The 21,555-nt window shown below is 43.7% G+C and overlaps 1 protein-coding gene across 13 annotated transcripts in view; it reads right to left on the reverse strand.

Moving 5' to 3' along the window:
- Positions 1-21,555, reverse strand: part of ptprfb (protein tyrosine phosphatase receptor type Fb) — a 169,702-nt gene that overhangs the window by 23,784 nt on the left and 124,363 nt on the right. For 7 of the 13 annotated variants that reach the window (XM_084369362.1, XM_084369363.1, XM_084369356.1 and 4 more), the window contains 7 exons: positions 19,956-20,056; positions 19,048-19,295; positions 17,205-17,283; positions 15,780-16,004; positions 8,431-8,585; positions 4,577-4,689; positions 1,216-1,248 (listed from right to left, as the gene is read on the reverse strand). In XM_084369362.1, the coding sequence (XP_084225488.1) occupies positions 1,216-1,248; positions 4,577-4,689; positions 8,431-8,585; positions 15,780-16,004; positions 17,205-17,283; positions 19,048-19,295; positions 19,956-20,056 (954 nt within the window). The remainder of the gene's footprint in view (positions 1-1,215; positions 1,249-4,576; positions 4,690-8,430; positions 8,586-15,779; positions 16,005-17,204; positions 17,284-19,047; positions 19,296-19,955; positions 20,057-21,555) is intronic. The other 6 variants (XM_084369366.1, XM_084369364.1, XM_084369357.1 and 3 more) reach the window with 1 other exon arrangement.

The raw sequence follows: 21,555 nt of genomic DNA on the forward strand, positions 1-21,555 counted from the left end.
TGTAACGGTGAGGAGAGTGCACTTTGTTCAACAATGCATGAAGAGAGAGGAGAGAGAGGAGAGAGAGAGCGAACAAGTTGAAACAGGCCGGTGACATTTGGTGACATTTGGTGATATCGTCATGCTAAGTGAGGAGGACAGAGGTGGGGCTGGCACAGCAATGCACATGAGTGACTGGGTGAGCATGCTCCTGGAAGGAAGCAGGAGGCAGACATCTCTCTGACTCCACAACGCTCAATTGGTGGCAGAGGTGGGATCAGAGCAAGAACCCACAAGTCTCTACAAATCAGTCACACTGTCACTTCCCAGAGAGGGAAAAAACTGACTGGTCACCAGCCAAAACTCATTTCTTTGAAAATCTCTTTCCCAACAATAGACTATCTTTTCGGCCCAGCCTGGAGTGCTTGGGCTGGATTAATTTCAAACAACCCCCCTGCCGCTCTCTAGATTTCTCATCGCCGGGTTATTGGATGATTTATTGCTAATCTACCGACACAAATTCCCCCTGTGCCTCTGAACTTGGCAAGGCTCTGCGCTTAAACGGATTGCTGGGAACTTGCCTTATGTGTTAAAAGTTAACTGTATGCGACGCATGAAGAAGCTCTAAAGTTATACAGAGACCTTACATATTGCCTTGAAGTCACACAGAGATCAGTAAGACACTTTGAAGAGGTATGCATATTAACATTAGTGCCTTTGGCCAAGCGCATCTGTAAGGTCATGGGTCATGCTTTCAGATGAGCGACTGCTGCAAGCTCATTAATGCTGTAATGCTAATGGCTATTGGCTGGTAACTATGGCCACTGCACAAGATGAGATCTGACCAATTACACTAATTTAATACTATCACACAGGGGGACCTCACTGTATGTGTGTGTTTGCGTGTTCAGCCAGGTCTTTTACGGCCATGTTGTTAGGTAAATGGAGGGTGATGACGTAGATAACAAGGCTAATGTACAGCAAGTGTTACTGTCCGCACTGCTCAACTGTCCATGAAACCATCTAGTAACTCTGCTTCCACACCAAAAAGGTGTTGTGGGACGTTCACAGCCAAGAGAGGACATTGCCGCATCCTTGGAGCACCAGAGGCAACAAGCTTGTGGGCTTGTGATGTCTGTCAGGATTGCAACAGGGGGAATGGGATCAGGAGTGAGAGAGAGAGGAAGAGAGGCTGCATGTGTGGGAAATACACAATAGGTGAGAGAGCAGACTAACTTGGAGTGTTGGGGCAGCGATGAGAGCTGGGACCTGTGAAGAGAGGAGAGTGAAGGAGGGAGGAAGAAGAACACTCAATCAATGGGGATGGCTCAGGATCAGACTGGGGCCAAACAGTATCTGCAAATAACCTTTCAAGCTAGTTGGAGTGCACAGCGGGTGGTGTTTGCCTTCTCAGGACAATTCAAGTAGTGTAGTTTAGGCTGTTAAACACAAGTGCATACAAAGCTTGACTTTAAAATACTCCCCTGTGACTGCTCAGTGTAAACAGCACAACTGAGTTAAGGGCACTGTATGTTTTAAGTAAGGTGATAAAGGAAATTTTCATTTTATTACAACTTGTCATAGTTTGGGCCATCATTTTGGTTATTGATTAAGATAAGATTATGATCACCAAGGTAATTACTGAGATGTGGGAGCATGAAATGCATGTGGTCAGCAGTCAGACAGGCCGTAAACAAGTCACCATTTCAGGTTCTAAACCAATTTATGTAGAGGTAAAATATAAATGTGTTTCCCCTCGGTGCACATGAAGCTGTACAACTCTGTTTCCGAAAAAGTTGGCTCACTTTGTAAAATGTAAATAAAAAAAGAAAGTAATCATTTGCAAATAAAATATGTCTACCAACAAGGCTTTTACAGAGTTTTTCCTTGCCCATTTAGTAATGTCCTTTATATTTCACAAAGTAGTGAACCTTGTAACATCCTTGCTTGTGAACGACTGAGCCTGTTGAGGAGGCCCCTTTCATACCTAATCATGATTGCTGCTCCTGTCCTGTGTAAAACCAAAATGAACGCTGTGAACTCAGCTTTTCAGCAGAAATCTTCTCATAAAAACACCCAAACGGTCTTACAAGGCAGAATATCACCTTCTGTGCACAGGGTAAACTACGCAAATGATTGAAAAACAACGTGCACTCAGAGCACGGGCTGAGGCAGTCAGGGAAATCGCTGAAGCGTGCACAGCTACGTCCTGCAAAACCATGTTCATTTGGGTGAAATAGTACGGTTTTTAGGGAGTCCTCCAAGGCATTTGCAAATTATCCCATTCTGTCTGCAGAACTACACCAGCAGGATGGTTGTTGCGTTGAGTTGGCGCAAGAAGTCAGTCTGTAAACTTTGACTGATATTTACAACAGTTTCGGTAATTTTTTTACCATTTGACTTTTCTTCTTTGAATAAGTTCAGCTTACCAGGGGATTTACTTAAAACCTTTATAACTGTCTGACTGCTTGTATTTTTGGCTCTACTGTACTATATTTTTAATGACATTCCCAGATATCAGCAATTAACATGCGAGTACAACCTTACTGTAACAACAAGAACTAATGTCTCTATGACTACTTAATGTAAACTGCACTACTCCAAAAATGACACCACGTTTTAAGTGTCAAACACAAGTGCTCTCAACTTAGTATTTGCAAATACTATCTGAACCAGGTCTGCCAAGGATAAACCATGTCAGTTCTCAAAGAACCACGCGCCTGCTGCTGGAGTGCCAAGAGGTACGGCCGAGGTCTGTTTAACAAACCAACACGCTGGAGACATGAGCTGCAATCGGCTGGACCACTTAACAACAATCAGAATCAGAGCAGGAATGTTCACCTGCTGTGGGCGAATCAAAGAGAGAAAGAACGAGAGGACAGAGTAATGGGCTGTTCAATATTCACTCAACTCAGCCTTGGAATCTTGCACGTTTTTCACGAGCTAGACGCTAGCCTTGGTGATTTTTGATAATCACCACTCTTGAAGCAAAACAGCGAGGTGGAAAGGGAGAGCAAGACAGAGATAAATGTTGACATACAGAGAGAGAGAGAGAGAGAGAGACAGAGAGAGAGAGAGAGAGTGGGGGACAGAGAGTGAGAGAAAGAGAGAGAGAGAGATTACCCTACAGGGAGAAATGGAAGACAAAAGAGGAAAGAGGTGGAGTGGGAGGACGGGAGAACAGGGCTCTTTTAGAGCGGCAGCACTGCTTAATTCCTCTGCAGGGGTTCAAAGGGGCTGTGTGTGTGTGTGCGTGTGTGTGTGTGCGCGCGGCGAATGGGATCTTTAATAACCCGTGAGAAGGGATACACACACACACACACACACACACACACACACAGAAAACACACAAAAACACACAGAAAAGTGCATGAATGCGCGTGCACTGGGGTTGACATTTTCTCTCAGCTCCATTGTTCCCTCCGCCTGGCTCACCTTCACATCAGAGGCAGCAGGACTCATTACCAGCTAGGGGGAATGAAAGGAGCTCATGGAGGGAGGAGGACCGGGGGAGGAGGGAGGAGATCAGGAGGAAAAAGGAAGACGGCTGATGCTGAGGCGGGCACCCTGACACAACCCCCCCCCTCTCCACATCACCACTGCGCGTGGATGGAATCTGAATTTTCTCGGCCTCCCTCCACTGATACCGTTCAGGGCTGTGTATGATGGGAACATGATTTGTTTATTTTCTCTTATTGACCCATTTTTCTTTTTTCTTGAAGACCGGTCAGACTTACAGCCTGAGGATAAATAACAATATAAGCAGGACACATGAATTTCATACAGCAACACCTGCTACAAAGCACTAATAAACAAGAGATCCATCAAATGGAAGGAAGGCAGGCAGTCATTGCAGGAGGAGATTACTTCTTGAAATGCTGTTTTGTTTGGTTGAAAAAAAAAAAAATCATTCCAAAACGCAATATCCATTTGAGGAAAAAATCGTGCAAATACGAGATATTAAAAAACACTATTAAAGGTGAGTCCCCTTTAGATATTTTCGTTCAGTGTTGAAGATAGGATCATCTGATGAATTTCAGGGAGGATTTTCGTTTCAGAACAAAGCCCCTCATGAAGCAAAATATACTTTTTACTCATTTATTATAAAAGAAAAGTTGACTGAACCTGCACTCTTTTCCAGCCCTGATTAAGCATTAAACACTTACTGCAAAGATATTTACACAACTTGCGTAAAACAACAGACTTTCCTACAGACCTCAATTAACCATTAAGCAGGTCCATGAGGGCGAGTGGAGGTTGATTCCGTGCGTATGTCAAATCAGAGTTATCATGAATTCCAGTTTCTGACTTGTAATAACAATCATGCCAACCTCCAAGTCATAATTTCAGTGTTGTTCAGTGTTATTTAATGGTTATGATGTTATATTGTAATTTCACAGTATTTCATTTCTCACATGAGTAACTCTGTAATCACACAACCATCATGTCAAATGGGAATCTCCCCTATCTTTACCACCCTTCCCATGTGACGTGAATGCGGTATAATTTCATGTTTCAAGGATCTTTCCTGTGGGAAATCAGAGCAAGCTTTACCATATGTTGCTACATGTATGATTGCTAGGCTGCGATTTATTACCTGGGGTTTGGTAGTTGAGTCTTCTCATCTCCACGGGGTCGGAAGAGTTGGCCAGCAGGGAGTCTTTCACCCCACCTGAGTGCTCATCTTTGGGTAGGGGTGATGCCCGCTTCCTGAGGTGGCAGAAACGGACAGTAAGGTGTTAACCACATCTTGCCAACACCACCTACATACTTGGTACAAAAACTCTAACATAGCCATCAATTCCTCGAGCTAACTGCAAGTGGAAATGACAGAATGATTAAGAATGACATCAGTGTATCTTCTGTATTGTCAGACAAAAGGACTGAAGGAAATGCACACACATCGTTGTGTTGCACACTTGATGAGGCTAATGGCATTGTTAATGGTTCTCAAAACTAGTTCTGAGTACCAGCAATTTAAAAGACAGTAGGTACCAGGGCATTACCCCCATTAGCTTGCCAACTGGAGTTTAATGTGTTTGAAGAATAGCCATCATTTTCCTGGAGAGGGGTAGGTTGGGTTTGTTTGCCGCTGGATAGGTGACAGCTGCTGTGTGGGTATGTGTACAGTGCGTGTGTTTGTGTGTAGCAAAGATTTAAATGTGTGAATTTCGCTGCTGTGTGTATGTGCTAACAACACATTGTGTTTACTGGCTTTCCAGATTGAGAGGAAAACAGGCGGATGCTGTAATTAGCTCATCAGCTGGGTGGCACAACACTGGGTAATTAGACCAGTTCAGCAGCACCTGCGCTGCCAGGCCCTGCCTAGCTGAGGCTAGCATAGCACAGAACAGAACAGTACAGCTTGGACTGGCTCAGCTCAGTCGACCGTAGCTTTGTCCATCAGGCCGACAGAGGAACAGAAAAAGCAGACTGCCTGTATTCTTATGTTCAGACAGCCAGCATCTGTTGACATACACACACAAACAGATGTACGCTTTCCCACCTCTCACAACGACACACACATCCTCTCTGACACACACACGCGTGCACACACACACACACAGATACAGCTGCAGACTCAGAAGCCTTCTGACTGCAAATGGAAATGGGCGGAAGGAAGCATCAGGGCGCCCTGTGGAAATTTCACATCTCATTGCACTCCATTTGCAAGTGGCGAGCGTGGGTTTTAGGCAGGAGCGGGGCCTTCTGTTGACGCCTGGCGTGGTGAGAATACATAAAGCACACACAGCCTTAACCCAGTCCACCTCAGCCGCTGGAGCTTGGGCCTCACTGCCACCTGTTATCTTATGCTGCAGGGGCTTAAGCTAATGCTAGCAGCGTGACGGCTAATCTATGACAAGCATCTTTTCCTCTCCAGCCGAGAGCTGAGCCAGACTGTATCCGGTTTTCCCAGAGATCACTGCTGGTGCTGGTGCTGGTGCTGAGCTGGGGGAGGGGGTGAAAGAGTTTGGCATCTGTGATCTGTTCTCCACACCCCCTCTGACCCAATCAGATACCAATCTACATGACACTTTAGTGCTGGGCTAAAGTAAACATGGCAGCAATCTCAATGGAGTTATTCATCTCAGGCTCAAAGTGAGGGTTAAGACGTGTGAGAATGTAAGTACGCACAAACTGTACTGCAACACACACACACACACACACACACAGTGTGTGAGTGTGTGTGCAGTAAAGGGTGCACTTAATGAGGGTAGAACAGGGCCCTTTGTTGAGTCTCCTGCCACGAGGAAGCAGGGAGAGGGAGGAAAAAGTGGAGGAATGGGTCTCGGTGGAAAATGTCAGCTTAAAAGATGGGAACATTTCTTTTTCAGCAGTTTCCCTGTCTGGCATTTACTTCACAATGGCCCATTCAACAGCAGGTGATGCCTTGGCATATTCAGATGGGGCCAATCCTGAAGGGGCGCGCTGACACTGGCTGGATAATGAAACACAGCACGGAGACAAACCATGGCAGACAGGACGATCTGAGGAGGAACACTGGCACTAGATGTGGAACATGCACTGGTACACAGACGTGACCTAGGGGTTTGACCCCAGTTATCAAAGGCTGCAGGGTCTGCTGCCTCTCATGTCTTGTACGTAATGTAAGAGTGAACAAATCAGATCAGACACACCTATTGAAGAATACCTACTTTTAAAAAATTACTTTCTGTAATGCTGATGGGAGCTGAGAGGAGGCAGACTCTGCAAGCCTTAAAAGCTGATGTATACCACCGATTACACCACACAAATGAAAGGGACTTGGGTGGTGGGAGATGAAGTTGTGACTGATTTAACAACGGCAGTACCCACCTTTCCTGTTTGCTGCAATCACAGAGGGCAAAAAGAAAGGGGAGGGGGAATTAATAGGTATTTGGTATCCATATGGGCCTATAACTTCTCAAAGTTTGTTCCATCTTTAGAAAGCTAAATCGATTTTTTCCGAACATGTAAATCCATATCTTAAAAGGTACAGTATAAAAGGTTATGTTAACACTTGCTGGAGACTTTTGAGAATAACCTCATCATTGTTCACTGCTGGTGTTGGTCTTGGCGAATATGCAGGTAGCAATAACAACAGAGCTGGAGTGTGATTACTCCTTTACACATTTACTGCCAGTCCACAGTGAAAAGGGCACACAGCCACCTCCCCACAGTCCCTCCTGTCGATATGTGTCTACATGGAGAAAGGGCTTCCAGACAGAGGATGTGCCGCTCAGCAGTGAGCTGTCGCAAGGCCTATTATTAACCAGCCCCTTTCTAAGACTGCTGGAGACGACTGCCTCACAGCAGTCTGCATGGCTGTGGATGGCAGGTTGGAGAATAGGTATGATGTGATATGAAAATTGTGAATGGAGAATTGTAATGGAGCCATCATGAGAATATAGGCAGGAGGGACTTAATCGCGAAGAAGCAAAGTGTGGTAAATAATGTCTCGTAGGTAATAGATTCCCAACTAAAACGAGTTTTTAAAGTGTCCAAACCACATTATCGTCATTATTATTGTCTATTATTTGTGTTATTGATTAATCTGTCAGTTAATTTTTTTAATTAACTAAACATTTGGTACATGTTGTATGTCACCCCCGCTCTCTCTCTCCCTCTCCTGTCTGCCTCTTCAATGTCAAACTGTCCACTAAAGGGGAAAATGAAAAAAAATCCAAAGGGGAAACACTCAAAGCTTTCTCTGACCAACGTCTAAAACCAGAAGACGTTCATTTCACAAAGATATGCAAAAAATAAAGAACAGCAAATCTCCACAATTTAGAAGTAGCAGAAACCAGCAGATGTTTGGCATTTTCACCCAATAAATCACTTGATCCCTAAATGATTGATCAATTATCCAAATAGTTGTTGACCAACTAAACACCTAATTGTTTCAGCCCTAGTTGTGTCATTATCCATTTATCTGTACCTTCCCAGCAGCTTGTTGGCCTGTTTGTATCCACGGTGTTCTGCACAGGGGCAGCTTAAGTGCTTTTAAGAGATATTGACTGAGCTTTTAGTTAAGCCCTCTGTTGCAGCCTTCTGTTTCTTATTTGAAATGACCAATGGTGTTGGCCAAAACACATTTCTCACTCCTAACTAAGGGTTTTTGACAGCCAAGCTGTGCTTTTCATTAGGGAGGCAATGTCAGCTGCCATTTCAACTGACACTTCACATAGTACTGTTACACACGGCCAACTGGGCCAAAGTCTTTTGGGGAGACTTGAGGATTTTCTGAAAGACAAATCAATCTGCCTTTGGTTCCTTTCCCATTATACTGTATATTATGGTAAGGAAATTGGATGTTACAGTTTGTACTGTGAGCAGCCGGGTGCAAATGGCAGAGTGGAGCATGTCTCATTACCATTCCTGATGCAACCAAAAGAAACCTACGATCACAAGTGTCACTGCAGTTCAACCTCACACAAACACTGAGAAGAATGACTGAGCACAGCCTCTTACTTCTTGAAGAGCAGGATGGCGATGACGATGATGATGATGAGGACCACAGCCAAAACTGGGCCCATAACCCACAACATCTCGGGCTGCTCCATCCCGTGAGCCATTGCTGACGTGACCTGGATTGGGTCTGAGTAGGGACTGGCTGAAAATGTCATCTGGAAGAGAAAAGACAAGGGGGAAAGTGCAGGTGCATGAGAGCCAAGTCACTTTGGAGCTGTATGCAACATTTTCCATTCTTATCTATATGTACGTGGCCCTCCTAAGGGGTTGTTAGACTTAAAAGCCAAGTTAAAAATAGCCCACACAGCACGGGGAAACAGAGGTTCAAGTGAGCATGATTTAAAGGTAAATTCAACATATTACATAGAGTTTTTTAAACAAATAGATGAACAGCAGGAAGTCTTGGATGTTATGTAAAAAGTTGGTCTAAATCCACATTTGAATATTCTCTTAACTTTTTTGCTGGTTATCACAAAGTATGAGCAGGTGACAAACTGCAGTTGCTTATTACTAAATCAAAAGCTCCGACACAATGACTCAAGGTAAGGCCAAGCTTACAAATGGATACGGGTCATAAATTTTGAATGTGGCAGACAATGGGCGACAGTGAGAGACAAGTTAACAGATAGCATCTTATATTCTTAAATCAAGAGGAAACCAAGAGAAATCACCAAAAAGGGACATTAATTATACAGTGCTTTCTATAGTTAACATAACACTGTTGGAGACAATGACATATATACAGTGTTAGCTAAGTTCTTGATATAGAAAAACAAAATATCTGACTGCAGATTTCTTGTTTCTAGCACCTTGTGAATCAAGTTATTTCATGCTCATAAAAGGCCACAGTTCAAGGATGCAGCAGAACGAGCCGTAAAGCTATAGATAACTCAAAAGACACATTCCTACAAAACACGAACCGCCTTCTTTAATGAAGTTATTATTATGTTTCTATTAAAGCATTGCATCACGTTAGAGACGACAGCAAGTGTGAGACAGGAGAGTGAGAGAGGCAAGAGACAGAGAGCCAGGGATGAGTGTGCATGTCCCTTGGCCACTGAGATAAATGGGGGCACAGGAGAGGACTCATCTCTTCTTCATTAGTGTTCACACCGTGACGGAAGAGGAGGAGGAGGAGGAGGAGGAGGAGGTGGTGACGGTGAGGGTGCGTTTCCACCTTGGTTGTAAATGAGACATCTCCCTGCTCTTCCGTCTTCAAATGACGGTGGGGAGGGAGCGATGGAGGTGTGTGTCTGAGAACTGCGTGCACGAGGTGACGCAGTATGGTGTTTAAAAAGTGTCTGAAAGAAGAGTCCAACTGCAGGAAAGCAAGGTGACAGATGAGAGAGAGAAAGAGGGAGGTGCCAGGCGCGTGTCATTAGAGCACAGCGTGTCTCCTATTGAATGACGATGGGAGATGCAGGTCGGGGAGGGGAGGGGGGAATGTGCGCAGGGGCATGGGTGACAGATCGCAGCCCTCGAAGGGAATTGGGCTCCCAGCATGCAGCGGGAGTGGCGGGGCGGCAGGCAGCGGTAATCCGGATCATTAGCCGCACAGCAGCCTGCTCTTCGGCACACAGGCAGATATTAATTGGAAAGATAAGCTGAGATGAGCTCAAAGAGTCCTGCGCTCTGTCAAATAGTTCTGTTATCTCTTGTACTCTTGGGCAACTGCCGGAAAAATTTACAGTATGGAGTGTGTGGAGAGTGTTAGAGCATGTCTCAATCATGTACGTGCAAACCAGCTCTGAGGCATAGGCACAGACATAAGATGACTCAAGTCTGAAAGTAAAAAGATTCACATTTTCATATTACAGCGACAGTTTACAGCAGCAGTTTCACATCAGTCTTTCCAACACACACGGAGATAACACACATCAGGCACATGAGACCGTTCTCGCCTGTTCTATGCGCCTTTGGGAGGAACCTATTATCAACGAACAAAGAGAAACGACACAGCGGTGGGACGCTGATGATGTGACGATACCACAAGGCTTCCTGTTCCTTCGGGAGGGCCCAAAAAAGGGCTTCAGGATGTGGCCCTGCAGGGAATCCTGGGAAAAAAACTTTTTTTTGGAGGTGGTGTAACAAATGACTGCAGCTGTGTTTTCAGGGAAGGATAAGGGAGCAAGAGCGAGAGGAGCGGAGAGGGCCGGACAAAAAGAGAGGGCTTTTTGTCTGTTGGTCACGCCAAAGTAGTGGGATCATCCATTTGAACGGCCCTAATATCTGATAAAAGCTCTGTCACGCAGCTCCTAATGCCTCTCCGCTCGCATAGTGGTATCACAATGGGGTGATAGTGCGGTGAAGGAACGTTTGAGCCTGAGAGTGAGCGTTTCAGAGACAGTGAGAGACAAAAATGTAGATATGTGTATCTCTTACCATTCTGAATCAGTGTGTACTGTATGTATGTGTACAGTATGGACATGAGTGGGTTTCTATGTGTTAGAGGTATAGTCAGCTAAAGAATCTTAAATCTTTTGCTTACAATCCTCACTTTTTTTTTATCAAGGATACATATGAACCGATGTATGTAACATTTGGATAGAAGGCTTTGTATTTTTAACCTCTGCTGACCAACACCTACGTTGATTGACATGTCTCAAGTATAGCTAAATAAACTTCATTACTTGAGAAATCTGTATAATGGAAGGTTTTTGGCATTTGTCAGTGAAAGCTGGTGTCTGTACTAAGCTGAAGAGAGGTAATAGCACCTCTCCAAAACAACTCTACAATCAGGAACGCACTGAATGATTACTTTTACAAGTCATGATTTTAAGCCCATCAATAGATCGGGAACTCCATTGTTTGGGAAATATTACAGTTTTTGGAGCATGTGAGAGATAATTTACCAAAGTAGGAAGTCATTGCAATGTGTCAGATACAAGTTGTGAACGTTAATTAAGCTGCCACTCAAAACTGAAGTGCTTTCTCAGTCAACAAAAAGTAATTAACACATCTCAATTGAATCTTTCCTATTTAATTATTTTTTTATCCAAAGTTGATTAAAAATATTGAGAGCCAAACCTTAATAGATTTCATAATTGAGTTGAATTTGGAAAGTGGATTAGATATCAGATTTCGTATTTTAATAACATCCGATTGAATCCCATCCCTACTGAGAGGAGAAGCAGGAGAGTAAATGACTGCAAATCAATGATGAGCATTATTACTGTACTGTAAATACTGTCTATTCAACTGTGTGTGTTATGGGTGAATGGATATACTTGTTTCTATCGATAGGTGTGTGCACCGGTCGGTAGGAAACAAAGAAAGTGTGTGAGTGTAAAGACTGTAAACAAATGTGTGTAAGAGCTTATGTGAGCATACGTCAGTTTTTCTGAGCCTTTTCTCAAGCTCCTCTGAGCCTTCACAAGTGTATATGTTTGTCTAGGTCGCAGCAGCTGAGAGTGTGTGTGTATATGACTGTAAGTGTTTGCCTGAGACAGAGTAAGAGAACAACAGAGAGAGAAAGAGAGTGGGTGATGAGAGATGGCAGAGAGCGAGGAGACGGAGTGAAAGAGAGACTGAAGCAGAGGTGTTATAGTAGTAGAAGTATATCCAGTCTGCTATCTGGCCCGTGGGCTACACAACTTCCCCAGTCAGCCTCTGCTCCACCGTCCCCTGAGCACAGAATCCGCTATGCACAGCACAGGCACATTCGTTTCAACTCACTGTTGACCCTGCTAGCTTCCACGTCTCTCCAAAAGTGGCTTAAATAAGCCGCAGGGGGGTGTGCCAGACAAACAAACAAACAAACATGCAAAGACGCCCATTATGTATCTGCCGCTCTTCTCTGCCTCCCCAGGGAGGCGGACGAGCCCACACTCTCCATTTGTTGCATGACACAAGCAAAGACAGCGAGAGGGAGGGAGAAGACAGGCTAGAGAAAGATATATATATATATATATACATATATAAAAATTGGAGGTACAAAAAGTGAAAGGGAAGGATGATAGTGTGTGCGAGTATGCCTTTATCTATGAAGAACAGAAATGTAGCTACAGGGTCTGGCCTACCCTGTATGATGACCCTTCTTCGTACTGTAGTTCTCTCCTCACACTTTTTTTCCCCCTCCACTTCATTTTTCCCCTCACATGCCCTCTTTCCCATTCAGCACCAGAATTGCACTTTCCCCTCTCGAGCTGTCTGAATACCGAGCATACAGATATCTGGAGGCATCACTAGAGGGGGATGGCACTATGAACGGAAGTGACATAACACAGTTGAAGAGAGAATTCTGTATTTATACCACCCGTGGTGAAAAGTTGAGTTTGAATATGCTTATACTTTCTGCTAGAAAAAAAAAAAATCTTGTGTTCACAATTCTCTCTTGATATTGTTTGTCAAAGCCTTTTGAATTCAGAAAGAAGCCAGTCTTCCATGTTAAGGGTGTTTTGGGCCCAGAGCACCAACAGAATTAGTGCTACAAAGCCAATTCTTGTTGAGAGTGAGTAGAATATAAATGTCTGGACAGAAAACTGTGGTAAACAAACTTGAACACCCTCAGTTTTTTTGTTGCTCTCACATTCACCTCTCCCTTATCAAAAGAAAAGCACACATTACTTCAATCTCCTCCTCTTCCACCAGTTCACTTCCTCTCATTCGAGCTTCACAGGCTGGACGGGACACAATGCAAAAATGTTGCTTTCCTCTTTTCCTCTCTCCAACACTAACCCTCCTCTCTGTCTCACATCACACAGTATTTCATGCTACCTCCCTCCCTCACTCTCTTCTCGCATTAAATGATACTGTTTATACACACCCAGCATCTATCATCCCATTTCACACTTCCCCCGGCTTGTTTATCTGCCTTGGGTGCTGGGGAGACATGAAGGCACACTCGCTTCTTCTTTCTCTCTCTCATCCCCCATTTGCCTTCCCTCCTTCTCTTCTTCCCTCCAACCACTGCTGGCTGCTTGTGGCCATTGATATACGAGGGCTTATTAAACCCTGGCGGTCCTGTTTGATCTACGCTGGGGGAGTTTGGGTGGAGGCGAGAAAGTGTAGTAAAGACACAAGTCATTTACTCCAGTACTTGTTGTCTTATTCTCCCGGGTCTGGTGAAGATTCTGCTCGAGGCAGCTTCTGCCAACTGCTCAATCTCGCTGCGCGCTTTACCTCCTGCACCCGTTTGTGTTTGGTAATAAATGTTTGCAAGTACCGCGTTGGGTGTGACAAAAACAAACACCGCTGTGGTATCTGAGTTTCACAAAGAGTGCGGTTAGGGGATTTGTGTGGCGATCAATGGCAGCCCACATGTAGTCACCAACATCCTTTCATGCACACAAGAAACGTGGGTTACTGTAAGAAATGAACAAATCAAGGTGTTTACAGGCACTTCAGTCATCTTTTTGGACTAAATCCTGTGGTTATTTTAGCAGCAGGTCAGTTATAGGAGTTATTTCCTATCCCCTAGTGTATTTGAACCAAGGATGAGAGAATTTGTGACACGGTATCATTCTGCATCCCAGAGAGTTTTTTTTACTTGACTTTGGACTGACGGTTCAGTCAGAGGACAGGCTCTGTAGTAAGAAACTGACAGTTTTTCATTTCCATGTGTGCACTTGTCTGACTTGCTACAAAAAGTCTACTTTAGAGTTGTGCATGTCAACTAACTTTGACTTTAACTTTAACTTTAACAGTGTTAGTCTGACTTTGGATATACAACGCTGGTTGCAAAACAGTTGGGGACGCTGTGTAAAACATAAATAAAACATAATGTGATCAAAATATTTAATGTGTTACCTCATCAGCTTATTTAAATTCTTTAAATATATGCTAATTCTGAATTTGATGCCAGCAACATCTTTCAAACAAGTTGGGAGAAGGGCAACAAAAGACTGGTTCACTGGTAACAGGTGATAGTATAATGATTGGGTATGAAAGTATAAAGGACTTTACTACACGAGCTTGATGAAGCAAATGACTGCATGATTGTTTTATTTACATTTTAAACAGCGTCACAACTCTTTTGGGATTGGGGTTGTAATTATTTTGGTTGCACTGCAATGAGTAATAATCTTTCCTTTCATCCCTGTCACAGCGACACATTATCTGTCTAAAGTCTTGCACATGTAAAAAATCCTGTTATAAAACCGTTTCAGTTCATATATAGTTCAGTGCTCATATCAAGTTTTCTCCAGCAATGAAGTCCTGGTGACGGCATTTCCGTAAACCTTTACCCGAGTTAAATAACTCACGTGTCTTATTTGCATGGACTTTAAGAAATTAATGCAGAAAGCCGTCAATAACCGGGTTACTGCAGTGAAGGTAAACACGCTGATTGACTCACCCTGTGAGTGAAGCCTGATTAATCCGAGCGATTAAGTTTAAAGGTGGGAGGGTGCTACACAGTTTAAGGAGGGGGAGTACACAGAAAAAGACAAATCTTGAGCGCCACTTATCCAACCTGGTGAGTCTGGCAGGTGCAGTGAGAGTGTTGTGCAGCGATGGGGTTTAAGCATCTCCTTTGAAGTGAAGTGTATCATGGCTGCCCACTGTAGCCTCCTTCGCACCTCCCTCCCCTTGTTAGAGCGAAGGAGTGGGGGATTACTGGTAGGGAGGTGGGGGGCTTTAGGGACATTTAAAGCAGCATTTCAAGGGAATCGGCCTGCTTTACAGACTCCCTGGGCCCTGTGACCAGGCCCTCGTCTCCCTCTTAACTCCAGCCGCACTAATCAATCTCCTCTGCTCTCTTCACGGTCGAGAAAGAACGAGGAGAGGGAGAGAGACACAGAGAAGCAGAGAGGGAGTGAAAGAAAAAGAGCCGAAAGGAGAGCGAGAAGAGAAAGAAATAGGTGAAAAGTCTGGGATTTGGTTTTGGACATGGAGCACTCGCTCTCTCTCCCTCTGTGGTCGCTCAGGGCCCGGCCACTGAATATGCATGTCCCGGGCAGTGGAAGAGCCCAGAGCAATTGCAGACTCTCATTCTTCCTGCAGTGAAGTTTACTCCAGACCATCCCATGGAGAGCTGAGCCTCTGCGTTAGTGCTGTTTGACGAGTGCATAGGGCCTCCACTTAGAAAGCCAAGAGTCTTGTATAAGCATTGTAAAGAGATCTGTGCCGGGCCCCGCTGGCTACTGAAATGGCTAAGCTGGATCTCTGATGTCATTGTCGACTGATAAGGGAGTTATCAGGACAAGCTGCAATGAATTTTAGAGGCTGTAGTAAAGGGTAAGTTGCAGTAAAAACAACAACAATTTGGCTTGCTGCTGCCATTTTGTAAAAAGGAAGCGTGGTTAGAGCCTGGGTGATAAACTTAGATAATTTGTTTAAAAGGAAATGTGACACCTACAAATATTCAGGTAAATTCAATTAGTGTGTGTCTTTGTGTCTGTGTGTCTTACATAATTAGCAGTGCTGTCTGCCCCTTCATATTGGAGTACGGCCAAGACAAAGCAGATATACTCCTGTGCACTGGTCAGGGGCTTGTTGTAGAAGCCGTGGTACCTCTTCTCATCACCCAGAGTGAAAGTAGTCGGCAATGAGGTTAACTTAGCAGCAATGTAAGGCTTGGAGGAATCCAGGTGACGTCTGCGCCTCAGGACGGGGCCTTCACTTGACTTTAGCAGCTGTGGAAAACATAGAAAGCAAAGGTCAAAGTGAGTCAAACCTGAACTTTGATCTCCTTTCAAATTGGAAGCCAGAAAAAAAAAGAGACAAAATATATAGAATTATACAGTAACATGGAGGTAATGGGCCTCACAACAATTAGTGGGACTTAGGGAAATCTACGTGCAAGAGAGCAACTGAATGCCCTGACTTCCATCATATCCCAAATCTCCAAAAAGGAGATAAACCCTCTGCATTCACGCTATATGACCGGGTCTGGTTCTTAACATGGCTCCAAATAAGAGTTAATGATTCCACACAGCTGAAATGCCCTTTGCTCAGTGATATAACTTTGCAAACAATGCAGCCAAGCTACGAAGTGAGCAATTAGTGCTTGCTCCAGCACACAATCTCAGCATGACTGCCAGCCTGGTTAATAAATGAGCAGGAGCACACAGCACTGCGGCATTGTGTTTTCAGCAGCATTTTGTTTTCTGTCAGTGATGTCTCATGCGCTGCTCCAGATGTAGCTTTATTAAATCATTATGTCGGAGGGAGGAGACAATGGCCTGCTCAGTGTTTAATGACTCAGGGAGTCCCATCTCTCTCCCTCCGATGGTCTCTTCTGTTATTTCTTCAGGGAGCCTAAACAATAGCGATCCAAACCAACGAGCCTCGCAGTTTACTTAAAAATGATGCTATTAATATTTAGGCCTGTCATCTAGCTTAAATTCTCTTGTGGACAACGAAGACCTTTATTCAATAGAATAATAAAGCAGTCATAAATCTTTATTCTCATTTGAATACCTTATGTAAAACTTTGTTTGCAGTTGCAAAACCCTGACTATAAACACCATAAAGAAAAATATGGAGGTCGAGCAGTAATTTGTAACTACTGTTCTGAAAAGTGCTAAACAAATAAAGTTTACTGGCTAACATTTACATCAGTAGTTATTTAAGATTATTGTCTGTGCAGTCAAACTGTTGGATTCAGCAGATGGGAACTGGCTGCAGACCTGGCATCCAATCAGGACACTCACCACCTGCGCGAGTGAGTCATTGTTAAAATCTCTCTGCCCTGCCACCCCCCCCTCCCTGCGCCCAGGAGGGCAGAGCTAATTAGCTACAACCAGCGACTTCCTACCCAGTTGGAAACGGGAGATGCTGTCGGTGACCCCTGACCTTGCATATTAGCCAATCAGCCACCGGCTGGCACTCACCTCGTCCAGTTCCATCTCGTCTGGATTCTTCCACCGCCGTGTTGACTGGGATACGGGCACCACCACGATGTAGTACCACCTGCCAAGAAAAACAAAGCCTGTGTTAAGACAGACTGACTGAAGCACATGCACGCTGAGATCAAAGTCGGCCCAGCGCATTAATAACACAGTCAAAACATTTAGAAAGACATACTATCACTGTGAGGCTTGCTGGGCTGAATTCAAAACTTGAGTGGTACACAAGTGGGTCCAACCAAGGTCGAACACCAGCAGATTGGCACTGCATTCTCCAATTAATGGCTAATCACTAAGAACATCTGCCATGTAGACTGGAACAAACACTATCCCAGCGAGAGAAGCCTTCAGCTAATAGAGATCCCCATAGGAATCCTTAGGTTAATAGGACCGGCTATGTGACTGCTTGTGTGTGTTCTTTTACTGCTATCATTATAAAGAACAAAAATAGAAGGAAAAGAAAGACATCAGAAAGACATTTAGGAGTTTGGGGTCAAACTAAGGAGTAAGGTAATGAATTCCTGTGAGGTGCTTGTGAGTACACAATGTGCAAACATCTGTGTCTGTGTGTGCTCATGTGCTAGCCCTGTCTGGCTGTCCATCTCGTGTTCACCCTCAGTCTGTCTTCTCTCAGCTCAAAGTTTTTCCCCCCACTGCGGCGCTCAACCGCTTGTAAAATCAGCTGCTGCTGACAGTGAAAGCAGCTGCTTCTCTCCCCTTCTCTGCAGGCTTCGACTTTGTGATTCAACAGTCAGAATGGGAGAAGACATGTATAACAAGACACCCCACTTTCAACCCCTCCACACGCGCACACACACACACACACACACACACACACACACACACACACACACACACACACACACACACACACACACACACACACACACACACACACACACACACACACACACACACACACACACACACACACACAGCCACTCTCCCATCCGCAATCACATGCGCTCTTTGCCTGTCAATCTGTGCTGCAGTTTGGCCGACCCTGTAATCTTTTTACCGATCAACCCAGTGCACTCCCCCTACTCAGATGTGTCTGTACGTGTGTGTGTGTGTGTGCGTATTTGAAGGAAAGGCACTGGTTGTTAGGGTCGGGCTGTATTTAAGTTAAAAGATAATACAGCTCGCCTTGATGTTTAAAGTCTTGATTATCATCAGGTGCTGTGTAAAGGTGGCTGAGAAGTTTTAAGTTTCAAAATAGGTTCAGTATTGATCAGATACAAGTGTTCTACTTCAGCTGCTGTTGCTGTTAGAAAGGTTGTTCAGTTTAAGCTCCTAAACAATGTCAAGTACGAATTCCTTTGTTCATTTCTAGTCTTTATTTACTTACAGAATCAGTTTAATTTGATGTTTTCTGTCGTGTTTATACATTTGATCTTTCCCTAAAATGAAACTGTAAATGTGCTTTTTATTAACTGTCAATAATTACATGAGTGATTAAACTTCTGGATGATTGTTGTTCAATCACATTTGCACAAATGTATGTAAAACAGTGCTGCCTAACCTAAATGTCAACAGGTTCTTAGAGCCACTGTAGGTTTTGAGAAATAACACTTCCAGTTCTAATTGGCAATAATATAAACTGGAGGCCCCGTTTAATATTTCACACAGGCAGCCTGAAGGGGCTGCATAAAACATTTCACTGATCCCTGATGAAAAGCTTGGTCACTGCACCAGCCAAGAATCAAACACAAATGAAGCTACATTATCCCTTATTTTAATTCAGGAAATCAACCATCATCTTTCGGTGGATGTACGCCCAGAGTCAGAGTGAGCCTGCGCGCTCGGTCCCATGTGTCTCAGTACTGACCTGACACGTGTGGTGGTCTGGACCTCAGGCATGTTGATTGTCATCTTGCCACCCTGAGCCTGATGTGTGCTGGGCTTGGTCTTGATCAGGTCAGGGGCAGTGCGGATGGACACCTGCTGCTGCAGACCCCCAGCAATGTTGCCTCTGCTTGTCAGCACAAAAGAGTAGTCTGTGTCTGGCTGCAGCTGAGTGATCAGCCTCCTCTTCAGGGTTCCCTGCACTTCCACACTTTGCTGGTTGTACAAGATCTGTGAGCATACAGGGAAAATGTCCAATTATCGTATTAAGTAACATACATATACAAATGTATACTGTATTCTCCAGACAAATACAATGCTCTCTCCTCTCACTCAGACGCACACATGGAAAAAAAGCAGTATGGTCCCAGGAGAGGCCCCCATCTCATCTGACACCTCATCTTACTGTATGTGTTTCAGTGTCAAACTTGCCCATTGGCGTATATTCAATTTTTTTTTACACTATAAATTGTCCTTTCTCTATAATCATGGGGTGGGAATTGGTATAGTATCATTTTGACAGATTATTACAGCTCATAAATGAGCATGAATTGGGCTTTTCCTATTTTTCTGTGCAAATAAGGAAAGTCACTGCATCACACTCTGGTAGAAGTGTGAACAGCTACTAGTGTAGCGCTGCAAGACAATTATGTTGCAAATGTATGTTCATGTTAACAGCTTCCCAATGAAGAAAAGCTCCTGTGGTCATTCTTATCTTGGTGATTGAACATTTGAGATATGATGATCGTAACTGACATTGCAAAACATTATAGTTCATAAAAGCATTGAAAAGCAATCATTAAGGTAAAGTCTGTGTCCGTGAAAAGATTGCTATATGTCCTTGAGTAAATGTATGAAGGTTTTTTTCCTTCCAGGATTGCTCTGACTCACCTTGAAAGGCACTTGGGGTTTGTAGTTTGGTGGCAAATCCCAGGTGAGGAGGACAGATGTTTTCATGACAGCTTTGACACCAAAGTTTAGGGTGGGAAAATCTAGAGTGGCAAAATGCTTTGATTAGAATCTCAAGTATGACATCTTGTACACCACTAAATGTGCGTAATTCAATTTCACACTCTTGTAAAGCAAGTAACCCCTTCAGTAAACAATGTGAATGTGATATTCGGCAGCGATATCTTAAGACCAAACTTGAAAAGCCACAGGCGGGGTTCGAAGAACATCAACAATCTCATTCACGCTTGGTTACAGAACACATAAAAGCAGCCTTCATCTCCCTAAGCCTGTTCCATTTGCAAAAAGATGTAGGAGATACACTAGTAATAAATGTAGTTTATTAATCACTGGCGATTAATAAAACACTCACTAAATGGGGCACCACCTCTGATGTTTTGTCTATTTGAATAATCTGGAGGTAATTAATCAAATCCGACTAAACAAGGTTAACTTGTATCAATTCTAATCAATTTTAAATCAATATATTCAATCTCATAAATGAAGTAGTGAATTCTACACAGTTTCCATCGGTTCACCACATTAAAAACAAACCTGCACAGACAATAACATACGGTTAAATATGTTTATTGACTAAATAATTCAGATTAAATAAATGAAATGGCAATTTAAATGAATAACAACAGGTAACAGGAAATGTGGAATAACTAAGTAATGGGTTATTAGTGGAATATGGGCTGATGGTGAGATCACGAGTTAGGTTGAAGCCAGTGGTTTGCGACTCTAGCCGGAAGTCCCAGTCCAACGGCCGAGTGTCAGCTCGTCTGGTATCAGCAGGTTGGGGACCTCGGTCCGATGTCTTAGGAAGAGCGTGGCTGGTCCAGTACCGAGCCGGTGACGATTCTGGCTCACTGCCCAGTGGGATGGTACCGCTTGAGAGCGCGGTGGGTCAGAGCCGGTCTCAAAGTCTGTCTTTCGTTGGAAACCGCTTGCACAGTTTCGGACGCAGCAAGTTGCTGTAGTGTCGTGATGATGATTTTAATAAAGTTGTTCTTCTTCGTTGCTTCGAGTGGTGGTTCTCAGGCTCTGACTTTATAAACTAAATTTAACTTCTTGGATCAAATAACGGAGGATGATACGTTGATCAGGCGGATCTTCCGTTGTTACTCAATACAAGATAATCTAAATTAAGTTCACTTCCTCTAAATCAGGTTACGATACTTAACTGTATAATAAAATTAAAACAGAACTTCGTTCTGGTATAAACTTAATAAAAAGAATCTAATCAATACAGCGAAAAATATAAAAATGGGAAAAATCAACGCGTGAGCACTTCTGCTGAGATCGCTGTCTTGAAGTGTGTTTCAAAGTAAAAGTAAAGAGCGGAAAAATTAAAGACGACGTTTCAAAACCGTGCTTCACCTTTCACAGAATCTCACCATGGCTCAATAGATGGACTTTGTCTAGCATGAAAAAGTATTATGTCATGATTAAAAATCACTGAACAATTAAAAGAAATTAAAACTGGATCAAAAGTGAAAACACACTTGAATATACCTTAGAACTGGTAGAATTGATCACT

Source organism: Pagrus pagrus, assembly GCF_965226575.1.
Source record: "Pagrus pagrus genome assembly, chromosome: 12".
Lineage (NCBI taxonomy): Eukaryota > Metazoa > Chordata > Actinopteri > Spariformes > Sparidae > Pagrus > Pagrus pagrus.